We start from the raw sequence: 19,801 nt of genomic DNA, 5'->3' as shown, positions 1-19,801 counted from the left end.
AAACTCTGTTAACAAAGACTTTCTCTTTGAAGTCCACATGGAACATTCTCCAAGTTGGACTGTATCTTGCCCACACAGAGACACCAAAAAAAATCCCCTTAATTACTCCCCCTCCCATAACGACAAAGAGACCACAATTGAATAAGACAACATTAATAACAACAACAATGAAAAAGTCTTTTAAAGTGGAGCATTAAAAAACATCTAATTAAATAACTCTTTGATCAAAGGGGAAGCAAATAAAGAAATAGTAGAATTTCTTAAAAATAAGAATACTGAGGGGTGCCTGGGTGGCTCAGCTGGTTAAGCATCTTCCTTTGGCTCAGGTCATGATCTCCGGGGTCCTGGGATGGAGTCCTGCATGGGGTTCTCTGCTCAGCGGGGAGCCTGCTTTTCCTTCTCCTTCTGCCTGCAGCTCCCCCTGTTCCCCTGCTTGTGCTCTCTCTCTCTCTGTCAAATAAATAAATAAAATCTTAAAAAAATAAGAATAGTGAATATACAACTGTCAATCTGTGGGAAGTAGTTAAAGCAATTTTCAAAGGAAAATATAATGGCAACTAAATATCTATATCAATAAAATGAAAAACTGAAAGTGAATTAAGCACCCAATTCAAAAAGTAGAAAAAGGACTACAGAGTACCCTAAAAAAGAAAAAGGAAGGCATTAATTTAAAAATCTGAAATAAATGAGTAAGAAAAAATGTAGAGTAAATCCAAATGCTAGTTCTTTGGGGAAAAAACATAAAAATAGTCAAACTACTAGCTAACCCAATTAAGATAAAAGGGAAAAACTACAAATACATAGAATGAGAAATGATTAAGAGGGGTATAACTATTAAAACAGAAGACTTTAAAAAAAATCAAGAGACTACTTTATGCAACACAATGAAATTTGTAAACATTAGATGATATAGATAAATTTTGTACATCAACACAACTATCCAAAATAGGCCAGGGTAGAGATTAACTGCCTAAATAGATCAACTATTATAGACAAAAATAGAGTAAGTGGTACACAGTATGATAGTTTATTAGTTCAGTTTGATGATCAGACTCATCAAACACATGGTTTTAATCTGATACTATGTTTAATTAGCTTAATAGAAAACTTAGGACTGGAGGTATGGCAAGTAAAGTGAGTATCTTCCTGTCTTTGAAAGGCCTAGCAATAATTCAAGCTCACAACGTCTTATAGGAGCTGGTATGCACATCGGTTACCATGACTCAGAGAAGCTACAACTCCAGTTTCATGCCAGTCTTTTATACCATTCTAGTCAAGGCAACCATCTCTAAAATCACAAGCTATGACATTTAGAAATTTAAAGTAATCCTGGTACATGGTCATCAATGTTTCAGTTCTTTTTTAATGACCTAGACAATATAAATGACACACTGGACCAAATGGACTTCACAGACATATTCAGAACATTCCATCCCAAAGCAACAGAATACACATTCTTCTCTAGTGACCATGGAACATTCTCCAGAATAGATCACATCCTAGGTCACAAATCAGGACTCAACTGGTACCAAAAGACTGGGATCATTCCTTGCGTATTTTCAGACCACAATGCTTTGAAACTAGGACTCAATCACAAGAGGAGAGTCAGAAAGAACTCAAATACATGGAGGCTAAAGAGCATCCTACTAAAGAATGAATGGGTCAACCAGGATATTAAAGAAGAATGAAAAAAATTCATGGAAACAAATGGAAATGAAAACACAACTGTTCAAAATCTTTGGGATGCAGCAAAGGCAGTCCTAAGAGGAAAGTATATAGCAATACAAGCCTTTCTCAGGAAACAAGAAAGGTCTCAAACACAAAACCTAACCCTACACCTAAAGGAGCTGGAGAAAGAACAGCAAGTAAAGCCTAAACCCAGCAGGAGAAGAGAAATAATAAAGATCAGAACAGAAATCAATGAAATAGAAACCAAAAGAACAGTAGAACAGATCAACGAGACTAGGAGCTGGTTCTTTGAAAGAATTAAGAAGATTGATAAACCCCCGGCCAGACTTATCAAAAAGAAAAGAGAAATGACTCAAATAAATAAAATCATGAATGAAACAGGGGAGATCACAACCAACACCAAAGAAATACAAACAAGTATAAGAACATATAATGAGCAACTCTATGCCAGCAAATTAGGTAATCTGGAAGAAATGGATGCATTCCTAGAGATGTATAAACTACCAAACCTGAACCAGGAAGAAATAGAAAACCTGAACAGACCTATAACCACTAAGGAAATTGAAGCAGTCATCAAAAATCTCCCAGCAATTGAAAGCCCAGGGCCAGATGGCTTCCCAGGGGAATTCTACCAAACATTTCAAGAAGAATTAATACCTATTCTTCTGAAACTGTTCCAAAAAATAGAAATGGAAGGAAAACTTCCAAACTTGTTTTATGAGGCCACCATTACCTTGATCCCAAAACCAGACAAAAACCCTATCGAAAAGGAGAATTACAGACCAATATCCCTGAGGAACATGGATGCAAAAATTCTCACCAAAATACTAGCCAATAGGATCCAACAGTACATTAAAAGGATTATTCACCAAGACCAAGTAGGATTTATCCGTGGGCTGCAAGGTTGGTTCAACATCCTCAAATCTATCAATGTGATACCATACATTAATAAAAGAAAGAACAAAACCATATGATCCTCTCAATAGATGCAGAAAAAGCATTTGACAAAGTATAGCATCCTTTCTTGATCAAAACTCTCCAGAGTATAGGGATAGAGGGCACATACCTCAATATCATAAAAGCCATCTATGAAAAACCCACAGCAAATATCATTCTCAATGGGGAAAAACTGAGAGCTTTCCCCCTAAGGTCAGGAACGCGGCAGGGTTGTCCACTATCACCACTGCTATTCAACATAGTATTAGAAGTCCTAGCCACAGCAGTCAGACAACAAAAAGAAATAAAAGGCATCCGAATTGGCAAAGAAGAAGTCAAACTCTCACTCTTTGCGGATGATATGATAGTGTATGTGGAAAACCCAAAAGACTCCACCCCAAAACTGCTAGAACTCATACAGGAATTCAGTCAAGTGGCAGGATATAAAATCCATGCACAGAAATCATGGCATTCCTATATTTCCTATATACCAACAACAAGACAGAAGAAAGAGAATTTAAGGAGCTGATCCCATTTACAATTGCACCCAAAACCATAAGATACCTAGGAATAAATCTAAACAAAGAGGCAAAGAATCTGTACTCAGAAAACTCTAAAATACTCATGAAAGAAATTGAGGAAGACACAAAGAAATGGAAAAACGTTCCATGCTCATGGATTGGAAGAACAAATATTGTGAAGATGTCAATGCCACCTAGAGCAGTCTACACATTTAATGCAATCCCTATCAAAATACCATCCACTTTTTTCAAAGAAATGGAACAAATAATCCTAAAATTTGTATGGAACCAGAAAAGACCCCGAATAGCCAGAGGAATGTTGAAAAAGAAAAGCAAAGCTGGTGGCATCGCAATTCCGGACTTCAAGCTCTATTACAAAGCTGTCATCATCAAGACAGTATGGGACTGGCACTAAAACAAACACAGACATCAACGGAACAGACTAGAGAGCCCAGAAATGGACCCTCAACTCTATGGTCAACTAATCTTCAACAAAGACATAAAGAATGTCCAATGGAATAAAGACAGTCTCTTCAACAAATGGTGTTGGGAAAATTGGACAGCACATGCAGAAGAATGAAACTGGACCATTTCCTTACACCACACACAAAAATGGACTCAAAATGGTTGAAAGACCTAAATGTGAGACAGGAGTCCATCAAAATCCTAAGGGAGAACACAGGCAGCAACCTCTTCGACCTCAGCCGCAGCAACTTCTTCCTAGAAACATCGCCAAAGGCAAGGGAAGCAAGAGCAAAGATGAACTACTGGGACTTCATCAAGATAAAAAGCTTTTGCACAGCAAAGGAAACAGTCAACAAAACCGAAAGACAACCAACAGGATGGGAGAAGATATTTGCCAGTGACATATCAGATGAAGGGCTAGTGTCCAAAATCTGTAAAGAACTTCTTAAACTTAACACCGAAAGAACAAATGATCCAATCAAGAAATGGGCAGAAGACATGAACAGATATTTTTCCAAAGAAGACATCCAAATGGCCAACAGACACATGAAAAAGTGCTCACCATCACTCGGCATCAGGGAAATCCAAATCAAAACCTCAATGAGATACCACCTCACACGAGTAGGATGGCTAAAATTAACAAGTCAGGAAATGACAGAAGTTGGCGGGGATGCTGAGAAAGGGGAACCTTCCTACACTGTTGGCTGGAATGCAAGCTGGTGCAGCTACTCTGGAAAACAGTATAGAGGTTCCCAAGAAAGTTGAAAATAGAACTGCCCTACGACCCAGCAATTGCACTGGGTGTTCACCCCAAAGATACAAATGTAGTGATCCAAAGGGGTACGTGCACCCTGATGTTCATATTAGCAATGTCCACAATAGCCAAACTATGGAAAGAGCCAAGATGTCCATCGACAGATGAATGGATAAAGAGGATATGGTACACACACACACACACACACACGCACACACACACACACACACACACACACACACACACACACACACACACTGGAATATTATGCAGCCATCAAAAGGAATGAAATCTTGCCATTTGCTATGACGTGGATGGAACTGGAGGGTATTATGCTGAGTGAAATAAGTCAATCAGAGAAAGATATGTATCATATGATTTCAGTGATAGGAGGAATTCTTAATCTCAGGAAACAAACTGATGTTTGCTGGAGTGGTGCGGGGTGGGAGGGATGGGGTGGCCGGGTGATAGACGTTGGGGAGGGTATGTGTTATGGTGAGCACTGTGAATTGTGTAAGACTGTTGAATCACAGACCTCTACCTCTGAAACAAATGATACAGTATATTAAAAAAAAAAAAAGCTGGTAGGAAGGGAGAAATAAAGGGAGGGGAAATCGGTGGGGGAGACGAACCATGAGAGACTATGGACTCTGAGAAATGATCTGAGGGTTCTAGAGGGAAGGGGTGGGGTGGATGGGTTAGCCTGATGATGGGTATTAAAGAGGGCACATACTGAATGGAGCACTGGGTGTTATATGCAAACAATGAATCATGGAACACTGCATCAAAAACTAATGATGTAATGTATGGTGATTAACATAACAATAAAATAAAAAAAATTTTAAAAATCCATTTGAGAAAAGCAAATAACCAAGAATATCCACAGAAAAAAAATCACAACACCCCTGAAAAAGAACCAACAATGAGAGGGGCTAGTTTTACCAGATATTAAAACATGTAATTTCTGTTACCAAGGTAATGTGGTACTGATACACAAACAGACAAAGCAATGAAACAAAATAGAAAACACAGAAATACACCCAAGTATATATGGAAAGGCATCTCAAAGCTGTGGAAAAAACAAAGGTTGATTTTTAAATAATTGGCGTTGAGATAACTGAATATCCAAATGGAAAAAGTTGAAAGAAGATCAATTTATCACACAGTACATCAGGGTAAATGCCAAGGAATTAGAGACATAACTGTTACAACAAATTAATAAATAAATAGGAAAACTTCCAAGTTCTAGAAGAAAATATGGATGGATTCCTCTGTAACTGGTGATTCAAAATCCATTGTAAGGGAATGATTTGTAACACTTATAAATTATTTTAATGACATAAAAATGAAACATTTTCTTGGTAAAATGCACCATAAGCAAAGTAGAATGACGAATGAGAAGCTGGGGAAAATATTTGCAACTTACATGACAGAGAAGAGCTAAAATTCTTCATGTTTAAAGAAGAAAAAAGAGAAGAAAGAGGCTAACGATAGTATAGAAAAATGAGGTATCAATATATAGTTTAAAGAAAAAGAAGTGCAAATGGTCTCTCTATATATGAAAATATGTTCACTTTTGTTTATAAGAAGACAAATACACAATTGTGCTGAGTTTCTCATGTACTAGACCAGCAAAAATCTAAATGCTTTAGAACATACTTTGTAAATGAGGCTGTGCAGAAACTGGCACTATTATAAATTGTAGGGAGGACTGCAGAATACCCCAGCCCCATTGAAGGGGAATTTAGATTACCAAATTTTACCTAAGTAAAATATTCATGTAGTCTTTGACCAGCAGTCCCACCTCTAGGAATTTATCCCCAAAATATAGTGGCAAAACTATGAAAATGACCTTTACACAAAGCTAAGCACTGAAGCAGTATTTATCGAAGCAAATAACAGGAAATAAACCAATGACCATCAGTAGCTAAGTGACTAAACTGTGATATATTCCTATCGTGGAGTACCGTGCAACTAAAAAAAGTAGTGAAAATGTCTCTTACTAGTATGGTATAATTCCCTGAATATAATGCTAAGTGAAAAAGCAAGTTTGAGGAAAATATGTGTAGGAGGCTACTATTTCCATAAGTAAGTTACATAGCTAGCTAGCTAGATGACAAATAGATATGCTTGTATTAAAACTAGTAACAGTTAATAAAGCAATTTAAGGATATTTTTTAAAAAATGATGCTCTATGAAGGGAAAGAAAAGAGAGAGAGACAAACCAAGAAAGGGGCTCTTATCTATAGAGAATAAACTGATGGTCACCAGAGGGGAGGTGGGTGGGGATTGATGAAATACGTGATGGGGATTAAGGAGGACATTTGTGATGATCACTGGCTGATGTATGGAAGTGTTAAATCAATATATTTTACATCTGAAACTAATATAACACCTAATGTTAGCTAACTGGAATTAAAAATAAAATGATGCTCTATATAGAAGGGAGAGAATGGAATAGGGTAGATGGAACTGGGGGAGATGAAAACTAGACTTTTCTAAATTTCTAAATTATAGATTTTATTTTAGAATTCTATGCATATTTTTATATAACTATAAGGCAAATTTGAAATATCTTTCAAATTGAAATAAAATCAACAAATGAACCTAATTGTATATCTAGCTGGTATCATAGCATAAAGAGCTTTTACCAAGTAAAATGCTTTAAAGCATAGTAGTCTGGCCATTCATCCCTAGAGGTATATAAGCTAAGGAGAAAAAGATCTGCAAAGAGTCTTAAAGTGTTTTCAATAAGCATATTGGTGTCACTAATATTGGCAGTTTTATTTTGAGACTATATTTGTGATAAAACAAATGAGTTATTATGTTGGTGTTTTTGAACCTCAAGATTTTTGGTTTGGGTGAAAGATTGTGGTGGTGATGAGAATACATCTTATATAGAGAGTGTAGGTAACTGAGGGTCCCTTTAGAAGCTGCTCTTTGAAACCTGTTGTACATTTGCACCAAGGCCACACCTCCCATGGGCTGCTCTCCCTCAATGACTGAGCGTGACAGGGATATTAAGGTGGACCTGTGAATCTTTATTGGCTGACTTTGGTTCAAGGACATGGTTTTGTTGAACCTTCCTTAGATGGCACCGAAGTCTGGGATGCTTCCATCCACCCCCCTCTTGCCTCCCCTGTCTCTGTCTCTCATTTTAATGTTGCCTCATCTTTTCTAAACTCTCCTTGTCACTAGAGGTCAGACTTAACCTCTTAATACTGCCAGTTTTATTAAAGGAATAACAGGGCTTTATACAGAGGGGGTAATGCAGCAAGCCTTCCCAACAGTCTTCTTCAGGTATCTTTCTCTGCAGTGTCTCACACTGATACATCTCTTTTTCCCTACAGCCCTCCCCTCATCGTTATACTCTTCTGCTCTGAGCCCACCACCCTCATGTGTGACCGTCCCTGCCATCTTGTGTAGTTGTTGAGAAATGCAGTATGGGCTTCTGTTTTGACTGCTTTTTGCTGGTGAGAAGCTGCCCCCTGGAATTCCATTGTGTCAAATTCTTCACCTCCTTAGATAGAATCTTTCAAATATATGAACTAGAGACACACACATAGAGATTAGGCATGTATAGCCTAAAGATGCTAAGCCTGAAGGCCTTCACCTTTCTAAAGCCTATTTTTGCTCAGTGTTCTGTGGAGCGATGAGGCTGATTCCCACAGGTAGAGAGGAGTCTGGAGGCAGGCATATCAAAAAAAAGCTTGCTTTCTTTGCTTTCTATTTTCTCATTGGCTTTCATATACAACCAGAAGATCAGGAAGTCTATTTCAAATCAGGTAAAAGATTTAGATACCTCCCAGAAGAGAGTAATAAAGTTATATTTGAATGTGTTTTCAGAATAAAAGCACATTTAGAGACTAAGAACGTTTATTTCCTCTCTAAGCAACCCTTTTTTTTTGGTCCCCCTTGAAATGTGAGAACATCTTAACCTACCATGTTTAGGAATTAACTAGAGAAATTTTCCAGATGTACCAAAAAAGAGGAGTTCAGGGACACTTTCTCAGACAGAAGCCAGGCCATTTTGTCCCTTCAAAGAAAAGCACAGCTTTCCATCCAGGGGGGAGTAGAGTTTGACTGAAGGAAGATACCATAGATTTCAGGACTCCCACTTGGGTTTTCTTCAAAATAGAAGATGAAAAAGAACAGCTGTCTAGTGTATATCTTAGCGCTTCTTGTCTTTCTTCTGTGTGCTTCAAACAGTTGAAGCTTCTTACCAGAGATGCTGATAGCTTTACTCTACATTTGGTAATTTATAAACTCTCACATAGAAAAGGGGTGGCGGGGGGGGGGAGTGGTGCCATTTATCTTAATGAAAATTTGATTCTCATTCCTCCCTACCAATAAATGAATTTCATTTCTCAAGAAGTCTTTTTCCTTTCTGAAAGTGATTAGAATATAAATTGATGACCTCCTGGAAATTCCATGGAAATCACAGTATGTAGTGTAAAAATTCCTAAACCATAAATCTTTGTAGATATAATCCTGATCGATCTAACTCCTAAGGAACATTGTTTCAATTAAATTAAAAAAAAAAAAGGAAGGAAGGAAGGAAGGAAGAAAAAAAGCCACCAAGAATAGTTTACAAGAAAATACAAGAGAGTAAACAACCACACATTGGATTTAGTTCCACTATTTTTCCCTCTTAGATCTTTAAAAAATAATCCCTTAGATATTAAAGATAGATTCTCCTGTTGAATTAATGCTCAAAGGAAAGGACTTGAAATTGTTCACTGGTTGCTTTTATTCCTTCTATACAATTTTTGGTATCCATGTAGCTTTTGGAGGACATAAAATTTAGAAAAAAACAAAAGTAATCAGAGAAATGGATATTAAAAGAACAGTGAGATACTAGTACAAATATAGTGAGTTGCTTAAGAGAAGAGAGCGGTTACTAGAAGCAGATGGTGCTGGTACCTTGTCCTTGGACTTCAGCCTCCAGATGTGTGAGAAAATGAATTTCTGTTGTTTAAGACACCCAATCTATGGTGTTTTGTGATAGCACCCAGATTGATTATACAGAGCACATATACAGTAATAGACTGAGAGAAGGAATGTGAAGATGTTTACCAATGTTAGAGAAATTTATAAAACACTATTCGAGGAGAAGGAGGATTTTTTTTCCCTCCTAATTTATGTAAAAAACAAAGCATAAAAGATGTTATATTGTCCTGGAGAAAATGTACAAGACAAAATAACAGGTGCCCTACATCAAAGTACAATAGAAATATATCTCCCATATTTAATACTCAAATAAATTATCTAAAAATGCACACATTGTGATAAAATCATATTTTTATCAAGTTTGCAGATAATTTTCCATTTTGGCCTCAAAAAATAAAATTTATATTATTTGAGACCACACAAGTACATGCATATAGTTTTGTCAGTAAATTTATCCATGGAAAATAAAGCTATTTCTGAAAACTGCTTTTTCATAGATGTGTGCTTATTTCCTAAGAAGATAATATTATAAAAGTTTTACAATAAAGTTTTACTCATCCACTACATTTTACTATACTCTCCACTAAATTTTTCCAAAGTAAGTATACAAAAACATTTCAAAGTAATTGAGGCACAGAGAAGTTGAATTACATATTCAAACAAGTGCAGATGAATTGAATATAAATTCTAGAATTATTAAAAGTAGGCTATGCCAGATTTCACTGGCTAGAAATCAAACCTACCCCTGAACAAGTAGTTGATCAGAATTCTATTCTGGACTGGAGTGATGATTATGGCTGATTAGCTTTCCACAGAGGTTTCAAGACCACCAGCCTCTGATAACTCCCAGGGCCACCTCCTGATGAAGGTTGCATTCCTCACTGTACACCCACTCCTGTTACTTTAAGTTTCCTCTTCCCAGGGAATTCTCATTGTTTTCTGTAAAAGTACTATTGCATCAAATGCTGTTTTGATATATTGTCACGCTTCGGTATAGTAAAATAATGCCTTGGGGTTAGTGATATTTAAGTTAAAAACTGAATGCCAACTGATTATCATTAAGTTCATCTCTAAAGTGGAAATAAGCATGTCCTCCCTTAGGGCTTGATTTGAAGATAAATGAAAGTATTTGCAAAATACCTAGCATAGAGACTAGTACAGAGACTGCCCAATAGATAAAAAAAAGTGTTGCTATTAAGACCGATTTAATCTCAAATTTGATTTAGTGTTTATTTAGAAACTGCATATTAGAACACATCTCAATGATTATTCAAACCTTGCCTATTAGAAAACTCCTAAATTTACATTTAAAATTCTGAGATGATTAATAACTCATGAATATTTACTGAAAGACTTTGTAATCTTTAAAACAAGTGACCTCTTAAGAAAATAACTTATGGAAATATTTCTAACAGTTTTCCATTTTTTCTCTTTCATTATTTACTCTCTTCGAGTGTTAATCTAGTAATATAAATATGTGTGATGACACAAACAACATAATTAAATCATAAAACCAGAAGTCTAATTGTTGAGGATTAAGAATATATTTATACTCATTCATGTAGGATTATATAAATGCCTTTAGCTAATGATTAAACATGATTGGTAAAAATTAACTCATCCATATAACTTTTACCCCATTTTGAAAGTGTAGTGGAGTGTAAACAACAAAGATGGAGTATTTGCCTTTATAAAACTTAAACCCCAATATTTTGTAACTTACTTCACTTCTTGAGGAAGTGACTCCTTTTGTGATATTTATTTAAGCAAGGTTTCTCAGGTCACTGACTGTTAAATCTAGTTAAGTAAGAGTAATGCATGTTAAAGATTTAAGAACTCCTTACCGCACACTGCATTAACTTTCTTGCCCAATATTTCGCCTTGATGAGAAGTTTCCGGTTCTCAGATGTAGCATGGTATAATAATTGATTATTTATATAACTTTCTGACTCTGCTGCATAGAGCTTAGGAGTTCTAGAACTTATCCTCTCTGTTCCCAATTTGTATAACAAAAATACTTTTATCTTTCTCATAGAGGTTATGGGAAATGATATAAGTCTATGTGTATAGGACTTGAATAATAGTAAAAACAAAGGAACAGTATGATCTTAATATATTGTCAGTATAAGAGTCATCTTCAGAACTTACTTATTTTTTTATTTTATAACCTCTCTTGAATTTTTTTTTTTAAGATTTTTTTTTTTTTTTTAAGTCATCTCTACACCCAACAGGGGGCTGGAAACTCACAACCCTGAGATCAAGTCTCATGCTTCACCAACTGAGCTAGGCAGGCACCACGTATTCTTAATGTTTCTTTTTATCTAACAGAGATGACTCAACCTAGTTCTTTCTTTTTTTGCCTTTTTTATATCCTCATAGAGGTAAGATTAATGCTGTATGCCAGTAAGGGAATTGGCTTAGGTTTCTAGTATTTTACTTTTCTTATATTAAATAAATAAATTGTACTTAAATTATAAGCAATCTAAAATTATTGAGGTAATGAGAAGTATACATAAACTTGCATGCTGTGATAAAAAGAATAAAACAGACATGTAAATGAAATTAGCTGTATCTGGCTTGAGTATTGACAAAGGCATGTATGATATTTATAGACTTGATTCTAATTATTCATAAATACAGATTCTATAACTGTATAATTTGAGAAATTTAGTAAATTATAATAATTGTATATGACTTATAATAATTGTGTATATAGTTTTTGTGTTAAAAGGACATTGTCATTTGGAATAAAGAAGTGTGGTTTGTGGCCCCTGAATGTTTTTGATATATTTGTTTTCTAATGTATTACAACTGAAGACCTGCTTTTTATAGGACGTTAACAAGTGCTGGTAAAGACCTGCAAGATAATTTTCTGAAGGCTCTGGCAGTGAGAGAAGAAGACAATCGCAATGGAAAAGTGAGCGTGAGTACATTTCATCCAACAACTAAAAATGTATACATTAAAGGCACAGTTGGTATTAATAATATATATATTTTTTAAATTTTATTTATTTGTTTGACAGAGAGAGACACAGAGAGAGGGAACACAAGCAGGGGGAGTGGGAGAGGGAGAAGCAGGAGCTTCCCATGGAGCAGGGAGCCCAATGTGGGGCTCGATCCCAGGACGCTGGGTGGGATCATGACCTGAGTCGAAGGCAGATGCTTAACGACTGAGCCACCCAGGTGTCCCAATAATATATGTTTTAATGTTTTCCCTGAGAAGTAATTCATGAGGAATATAATATGGCTCTTTGTCTTATATGTTATACAAAGTATGTAGAAAAAAATTTTATTTCCACTTACATCTGTAAAAGTATCCACATGGTGAAAAAAATGATTTCATACATCTATGTAGAGAAAATGCATTGGTAGACTGGTTGTCATTTTCAATGTTGTGCTAGTATTATGTTGAAACTTGCTGCTTCTTTTCAGCTCAGCCTCCTTAGTACACTCTTCCAAGTCACATCATCCACTGACCCCCAAGTTTTGCCCTGTGCCTACCTGATTTCATGGTACCTTCAGAAGATAGTCCTGTAGTTTGCCTTGTAATCCTACCTTGGGAGATGTGATAGAAACCACATAAGGGAGAGGCATAATTTTTAATCATTCAAGGAGAATATGGTCTTGCTTTATTAAAATGTGTGTTAAACCAAATATGTATTGTTTTGTTTTGTTTTGTTTAAGATTTTATTTATTTATTTGACAGAGACACAGCGAGAGAGGGAACACAAGCAGGGGGAGTGGGAGAGGGAGAAGCAGGCTTCCTGCCAAGCAGGGAGCCCAATGGGGGGCTCGATCCCAGGACCCTGGGATCATGACCTGAGCCGAAGGCAGACGCTTAACGACTGAGCCACCCAGGTGCCCCAAATATGTAGTTTTTAATGTTATTTGGAATACATATTTACTTTTACCTTTTGTTAATATAATATTAGTGATAACAGTCTTCTGTAGGTTTTAAAATGTTCCCTGTCATGGATAAAAAAAGGCAAATACTCATGCTCAAACTGTAATAAGTTTCTTACAGAAAAATGATCAGAAATAGTGTGATGAAAAATTTAAAACAGCAACAGAAAAATATGTGTATAAGGAGGTCTATTTTGCCAAAGTTTTCTCAAAAAAATAGTTGGAATTTTTCTATCAGGGCTCTTGGAAATTTCACATGCAGACAAAATCCTCAATATACTTCATAGAGAGAAAAATTCATACTTTGGTTAGATAATTTAATAGAATTAACCTGGACTTGAAATCAGGGAAAGCTTCTTGGAGGAAGTGAACAAGTGAGATTAAAGAAGTGAAGTTGGAAGTACAGATAGTGACTAGACTCTGGAAGACCTTCTAAATTACAACAGGAAAGTTTGAAATTTATCTTACTCTTAATAGAAAGAGCGGCTAAAAAGGTGGAAAGAAAGGCAAAACGATGGGATGTCATAGGAATCCATGATAAGGACTTCAAGGAAGGAACAAATCATCATTAGTGATCAAACAAGATAAGGATTAAGAAAGCATTCATATAAATTTAAAAATACACTTGACAAGAACAAATTCCATCTGTATTAAGAATGGAAATTTGATTCCATAGGGTTGAAAAAATGGCCCATGATTCGACAGTAGAACCAACAAACACAAATAGCTTTAGAGACCCTGAACCCACATTTTTAACCACAGTGGTATACTTCCTCTCAAAAATATCTTTTTAAGTCTTTCTCTCCTGTTGGTATTTCCTTTAACAATGAGTGACAGACTCATCCACTCATTTACTTAGATAGAAGCATGTCAGTTACTGTAGACTCCTACTCTCTCTCACTCATGTTGAATGAACCACTAATTTCTCCTAAATGTAAATCAAATTACTTCACTTTTCACCATCTCAACTATCATTTTTTAAATTATATTTTATTATGTTAGTAACCATTCATTACATAATTCGTTTTTGATGTAGTGTTCCATGATTCATTGTTTGCGTATTTACTTTGATTCAAACTACCTTTATATCTTAAGGAAATTACTATAATAGTCTCCTAAATGATACACCTATGTATTTTCTTACCCAGCTCCCATCCACTTGCCAATCACTCAATACATCTTGTGCACCTGCTCATGCCTGAAACTGTTTTAGTCCCTGGGATGCTGGGGTACTACAGAATCCAGGATCTTAAAGGGCTTATATTTTAGAGAAGGAGATAAGAAATAAGTAAGTGCAATAAAAGTGGAAAAATTAAATGCATCTCTGGATAGGTACTATGGAGAACATAAAAGTAGAAAATCAAGTAGAAAGAGATTGAATAGAGTGGTTGGTTGATTTAGCTAAGGTGGACAGGAAAATCACTTCGAAGAGCTGACATCTGTTGGGACTTCAGTGACATGAAGAAGGTAGCCACAGAATTTGAAGGGAGAGACACCCCAAATAGAAAAGGATTTGAGAAAGAGACATCCCAAGGAAAAGGAACAGCCTATTAAAAGCTCCTGAGATAATAGCAGTCGTGACATATTCAAGAGAAGGTAAGAAGACCAGAATGGCTGGAATATATTTATTGAAAGGGATTATAGAGACTGGTGAAATCAGAGAGGAAATCAGCAGCCAGATCATAGAGATTTTAAGGAATTTTGATTTTATTCTTTAATTTTAATTTTTATATTCTTCTATTTTTAAACTAGAAGGTCAATGGGCAATTTAAATAGAGAAGTGACCTAATCTTGTTTACGCTTTAGAAAGATTGATCTCACTGCTGCTGTGCAGGGTGGAAGATGTGGGAAGGAGGCCTAGAGAGAGAGGCAAAGAGGTAAGATAGGGAGCTTTTATAATCAACCAGCAAGAGACGAAACTCTTACAACAGGGTGGTACTAGTAGAGATGGAGGGAAGTTACTGAATTGTGTCTGTGTTTTGGACGCAGAACAGATAGGACTCATTGATGTATTTGGCGTGGAATATTAAAGAAAGGAAAGTAGGGTGACTACTCAGGTTTTGGCTTGAACAAGTGGTAGATGTCAGTGCTACTCACTGTAACAGGAGAACTCCTGAGGAATGCTGATTTCAGGCATCAATAATGAAATTGTGCTGTGTTGGCAGTATTAATTTTGTGACACCTATTAGATACTCAAGCAGAGATATTGATTGTCTTTTACATATATTGCTTTGGAAGTTAGGGGAGAAGCCTTGGTTAGAATATAAATCTGAAAGATACCAATACCTAAATGGTATATAAAGTCATGGACTTGCAAATATTTATTAGGTAGAGAGTGTAGGTAAAAAGAGTGAAGTCCTATGACAGGTCTTTAGGGTACCCCAACATTTAGAGATCTGGAATGTGTGAAAGAGCCAGCAACTAATACTGAAAGCAGCAAGTAAGAGGAAAGTCAGGTGGGAGCCATGCTGCAAACATGGAAGAAGAAACAATTTCAAAGGAAAGAATGCTCACCATGTCAAATGCTGCTGAGAGGTTAAATAAGATGATGCATTAGTTCCCCCCCACCGGCTGCCATAACAAATTACTACATATTGGGGGCTTAAAACAACAGAAATTTATTTTCTCACAGTTCTGGAGGCCAGAAGTCTGAAATCAAAATGTTGGCACAACTGGGTTCTCTCTAAAGGATCTACAGGAGAATCTCTTTTATGCCTTTCCCTTAGCTTCTGATGTTTCTGGAAATCCCTGGTGTTCTTTGGTTTGTAGACTTATCACTCTAATCTGTGCCTCCATCATCACATGGATTCTCCCTCTGTACCTGAGTTTCTGTCTTCTGTTCTTATAACACCATCAATCATATTGGATCCTCCTCCCACCTGAGTATGGCCTAATCTTAGGTTTTGTTACATCTACAAAGACCTTATTTCCAAATAAGGTCATATGCATAGGTACCAAAGGTTAAATCCTCAACATATCTTTTGGGGAGGGGCATAATTCAACCCACAACAAATGATAAAAAGTTGGACATTGTTTTTGGGTAGGTAAATGGCATTGTTACTTGGTGAGGGCTATTTCAATGAGGGGTATGGGCAAATGTCTCATTGGAGTAGGTAGAAAAAGGAAAAAAATGTAGTAAATGAAAATGAGGAAAAACAACTGTTTTTTGAGGATTTTTGCAGTGAAGGATACTGTAGACATTGAGTGACGGCTGGAGCACTAGGGACTGGGGTCCCTGAAGTTTGTTTTGTTGTGTTTTAATTTGAGATGGATAAAGTTAACCCATGTTTTGTGTTAATGGGAATGATCAAGTAAGGACAGAGAGGGCTATTGATGGTATAGGGTAGAAAGGAAATAATTGCTGGAAAGAAGTCCTTAAAAGGAAGATGGAATGTAGAACACTAGGAAAGGGTTTGCCCTTGAGAAGGGCAGAAGCCACCCTTAAACTTATAGCAAGAGAAAAGAAAGAGTCTGTAGGCACATCTGCTGAGTAGGTTGGTGAATTCAGGTTTGGGACGATGAGAGAGCTCTGCTATGAGTGTATCTATTTTCTCTGCATTGTTGCTCTGAATGATCTTTAAATACATCATTATGGATTTGTTTTTTTCCCTAGAAAAGGTCCCAAACTTAACTTTTACTGAGTATACTAAATAGTTAACATTAAATGTTGGATGGGTGGTCAGTGATTTGGAAATGGGAATCTTATCAGACTCATAGCTTTGCTGACTCTGAAAATAACATGGTCATTCATTTATTTGGGCCTTTGAATTTGTGATATTATAATCAGCAGAATACATATCATTGTATCAAGGGTGGCATTTAAGGTTTAATTTTCTGTTTTCTAGTCTGGTCTTAAAGCAGACTCTAAATAGTTTTATAGAAAACTATAAGAGAATAAACGTATTTTAGACAGATCTAATTATGAGGATCATAAGCTTACTTAAAAGCCATTTAGTAAATGGATGCACTTTTTAAAAAGTAGTCCTATAAAGTATACAATATTCATGAGATTTGAATTTATATTAATTTGCTGTCAACAGAAATTGTATGTGAACTTTATGAGGTCTGAACTCTCCAAGGGAAATGACCATTTCCTAAGTATTGGCATTTCTCTACATAGTGAGTGCAAAATAAATGGAGAACTTCAACCCAGAGGCTCATTTGCTACTCTTTTTGTTTCATCTTAATGAAAGTACGTGCTGGAAAAATTATGATATAGTTTTAGAACTGACATAGTTGATCTGTGTGGCCTAATAAGGCTTGAAGGACTAATTCCATAGCAATTTTCCTAGGTAATTTTCTTTAAACGTAACTAGGAAATTAGAAGAAGATTGGATTTACTTTCCCACACGCACAACTTTTTATTTTATTTTTAAGTTGGGTGATCCCAGGTTTCAAATGCTGTTTAGTGTAATTGAATCTCGTTCTGGGTGTCCTCTTTCTCCCTCTGGTCAACTAATTGCAAATTGATTTACTAGGTTTCTCCATTTAGGCTTTGAATTTACTCTGCCAAAGAGCCTAGAGCTTGGGAAAACAGCCCTCCTGTCTGGCTCCACTTCCCAGTGGGCCCCCACCCCAATCCTTCGGTGCTCAAGTTATAGGATTACTTGCTTATTATATGCACCATTTCTCCAAACCTACTGCCTAAGCATGTAGTCTCAGGGCTGTGCCCTGCGAGGGAGCAGGGTTTTAGGACAATTGAAAGTCTATAGATATTGTTTAGATAAATCCTTTTTTAAAAAGCTTATATTAAGCTGGAGGTAACTTGATTTAATTCAAGAATCAGTATTATTTTATGAATGCCTCTGAATATATACTTCATATAAGTGTATGTATAATATATGTATGTGCATACATACATATATACACACTTATGTAAGCATATTATACAACAACACACACATTCCTTTCTTTATATTTTTTCCAAAATACTCGTTTTAAGTTACTATGATGTTCTGTGCACTTAGTTTAGACAAAACATTGAGACTTATGTGCAATACATGTATAAAAATGTTAGAAGGATTTTTATTGTGTAGTGCTTCATATGACAGATACAATGAGTATGTTTTCCTGCTAATATAACTAATTTTATTTTAAATGTGTACCGTGCATGTATGATTCATATATTTCAGATTTAAAGATTCTTTAAAAACTTAAAATGATTAACCATTTCCTTCTCATTTATAAGCAGATTTATTGTTTCCTGAGAAAGTGTATTTTTCTGATTGCTTATGTTGTGAAGCTTTTACCACCACCACAGTGAGGCATTCGTTAAGTGTATGTTTATGACAAGTGCTTGGAAATAATTGAGCAAGTGTGGCTCTAATATCCAGAAACTCAGAGGCAAATCACATTGATGTGTAGGTGGACATAGAAAATTAACGGATTTTTCGTAAGTCTTTTGGTTTTTCTATATATAGTGTCATGATCTGTGTAAATAGTGAAGTGTTACTTCTTCCTTGCTAATTTGGGTGCCTTTTCTTTTTGTTGTCTGATTGCTGTGGCTAGGACTTCTACTACTGTGTTAAATAAAAGTGGTAAGAGAGGACATCCCTGTCTCATTCTTGACCATAGAGGAAAAGCTCTCAGTTTTTCCCCATTTAGGATGATATTACCTGTGAGTTTTCTGGACTTCAAATCAAGAGTTGCACGCTTAACCAACTGGGCCACCCAGGAGCCCCTCATGCTACACCTTCTAAATAAATATTTGTTGTGGTTATCTTCTTCTTTAGAGGCATTACAATTCTGGACTTCAAGTTATATTACAAAGCTGTAGTAATCAAAACAGTATGGTACTGGCACAAAATAAACATGCAAATCAATGGAACAGAAAAGAGAACCCAGAAATGAACCCACACAACCAAATGATCAATTAATCTTCTGCAAAGCAGGAAAGAATATCCAACAGGAAAAAGACAGTCTCTTCAACAAATGGTGTTGAGAAAACTGGACAGCAACATGCAAAAGAATGAAACTGGACCACTTTCTCACACCATACACAAAAGTAAATTCAAAGGGGATTAAAGACCTAAATGTAAGACCTGAAACCATAAAATCCTAGAAGAGAACACAAGCAGTAACTTCTTTGACATCGGCCAGAGCAGCTTCTTTCTAGATACATCTCTCAGTGCAAGGGAAACAAAAGCAAAAATAAATTATTGGGACTACATCAAAATAAAAAGCTTCTGTATTGTGAAGGAAACAATCAACAAAACTAAAGGCAACCTATGGAATGGGGGAGGATATTTGCAAATGACATATCTGATAAAGGGTTAGTATCCACAATATATAAAGAATTTCTAAAACTCAACACCCCCAAAATGAATAATCTAATTAAAAAATGGGCAGAAGACATGACTAGACATTTTTCCAAGGAAGACATACAGATGGCCAAGAGACACGTGAAAAGATGCTCAACACCACTCATTTTCAGGGAAATACAAATCAAAACTACAATGAGATATCATTTCACACATGTCAGAATAGCTAAAATCGAGAACACAAGAAACAAGAGGTGTTGGCGGGGATGCGGAGAAAGGGGAACCCTCTTATACTGTTGGTGGGAATGCAAACTGGTGCAGCC

The 19,801-nt window shown here is 36.1% G+C and overlaps 1 protein-coding gene across 2 annotated transcripts in view; it reads left to right on the top strand.

Moving 5' to 3' along the window:
* Positions 1 to 19,801, top strand: part of CFAP299 (cilia and flagella associated protein 299) — a 560,242-nt gene that overhangs the window by 191,351 nt on the left and 349,090 nt on the right. For both annotated transcript variants that reach the window (XM_028124230.2, XM_088020519.1), the window contains exon 3: positions 12,148 to 12,238. In XM_028124230.2, the coding sequence (XP_027980031.1) occupies positions 12,148 to 12,238 (91 nt within the window). The remainder of the gene's footprint in view (positions 1 to 12,147; positions 12,239 to 19,801) is intronic.

The sequence above is a fragment of the Eumetopias jubatus genome, unplaced genomic scaffold (assembly GCF_037043125.1).
Source record: "Eumetopias jubatus isolate StellerSeaLion01/CBP00866 unplaced genomic scaffold, mEumJub1_p1.0 scaffold_2, whole genome shotgun sequence".
Classification (NCBI taxonomy): Eukaryota; Metazoa; Chordata; class Mammalia; order Carnivora; family Otariidae; genus Eumetopias; species Eumetopias jubatus.
This window is presented reverse-complemented; position numbering and strand designations above follow the sequence as displayed.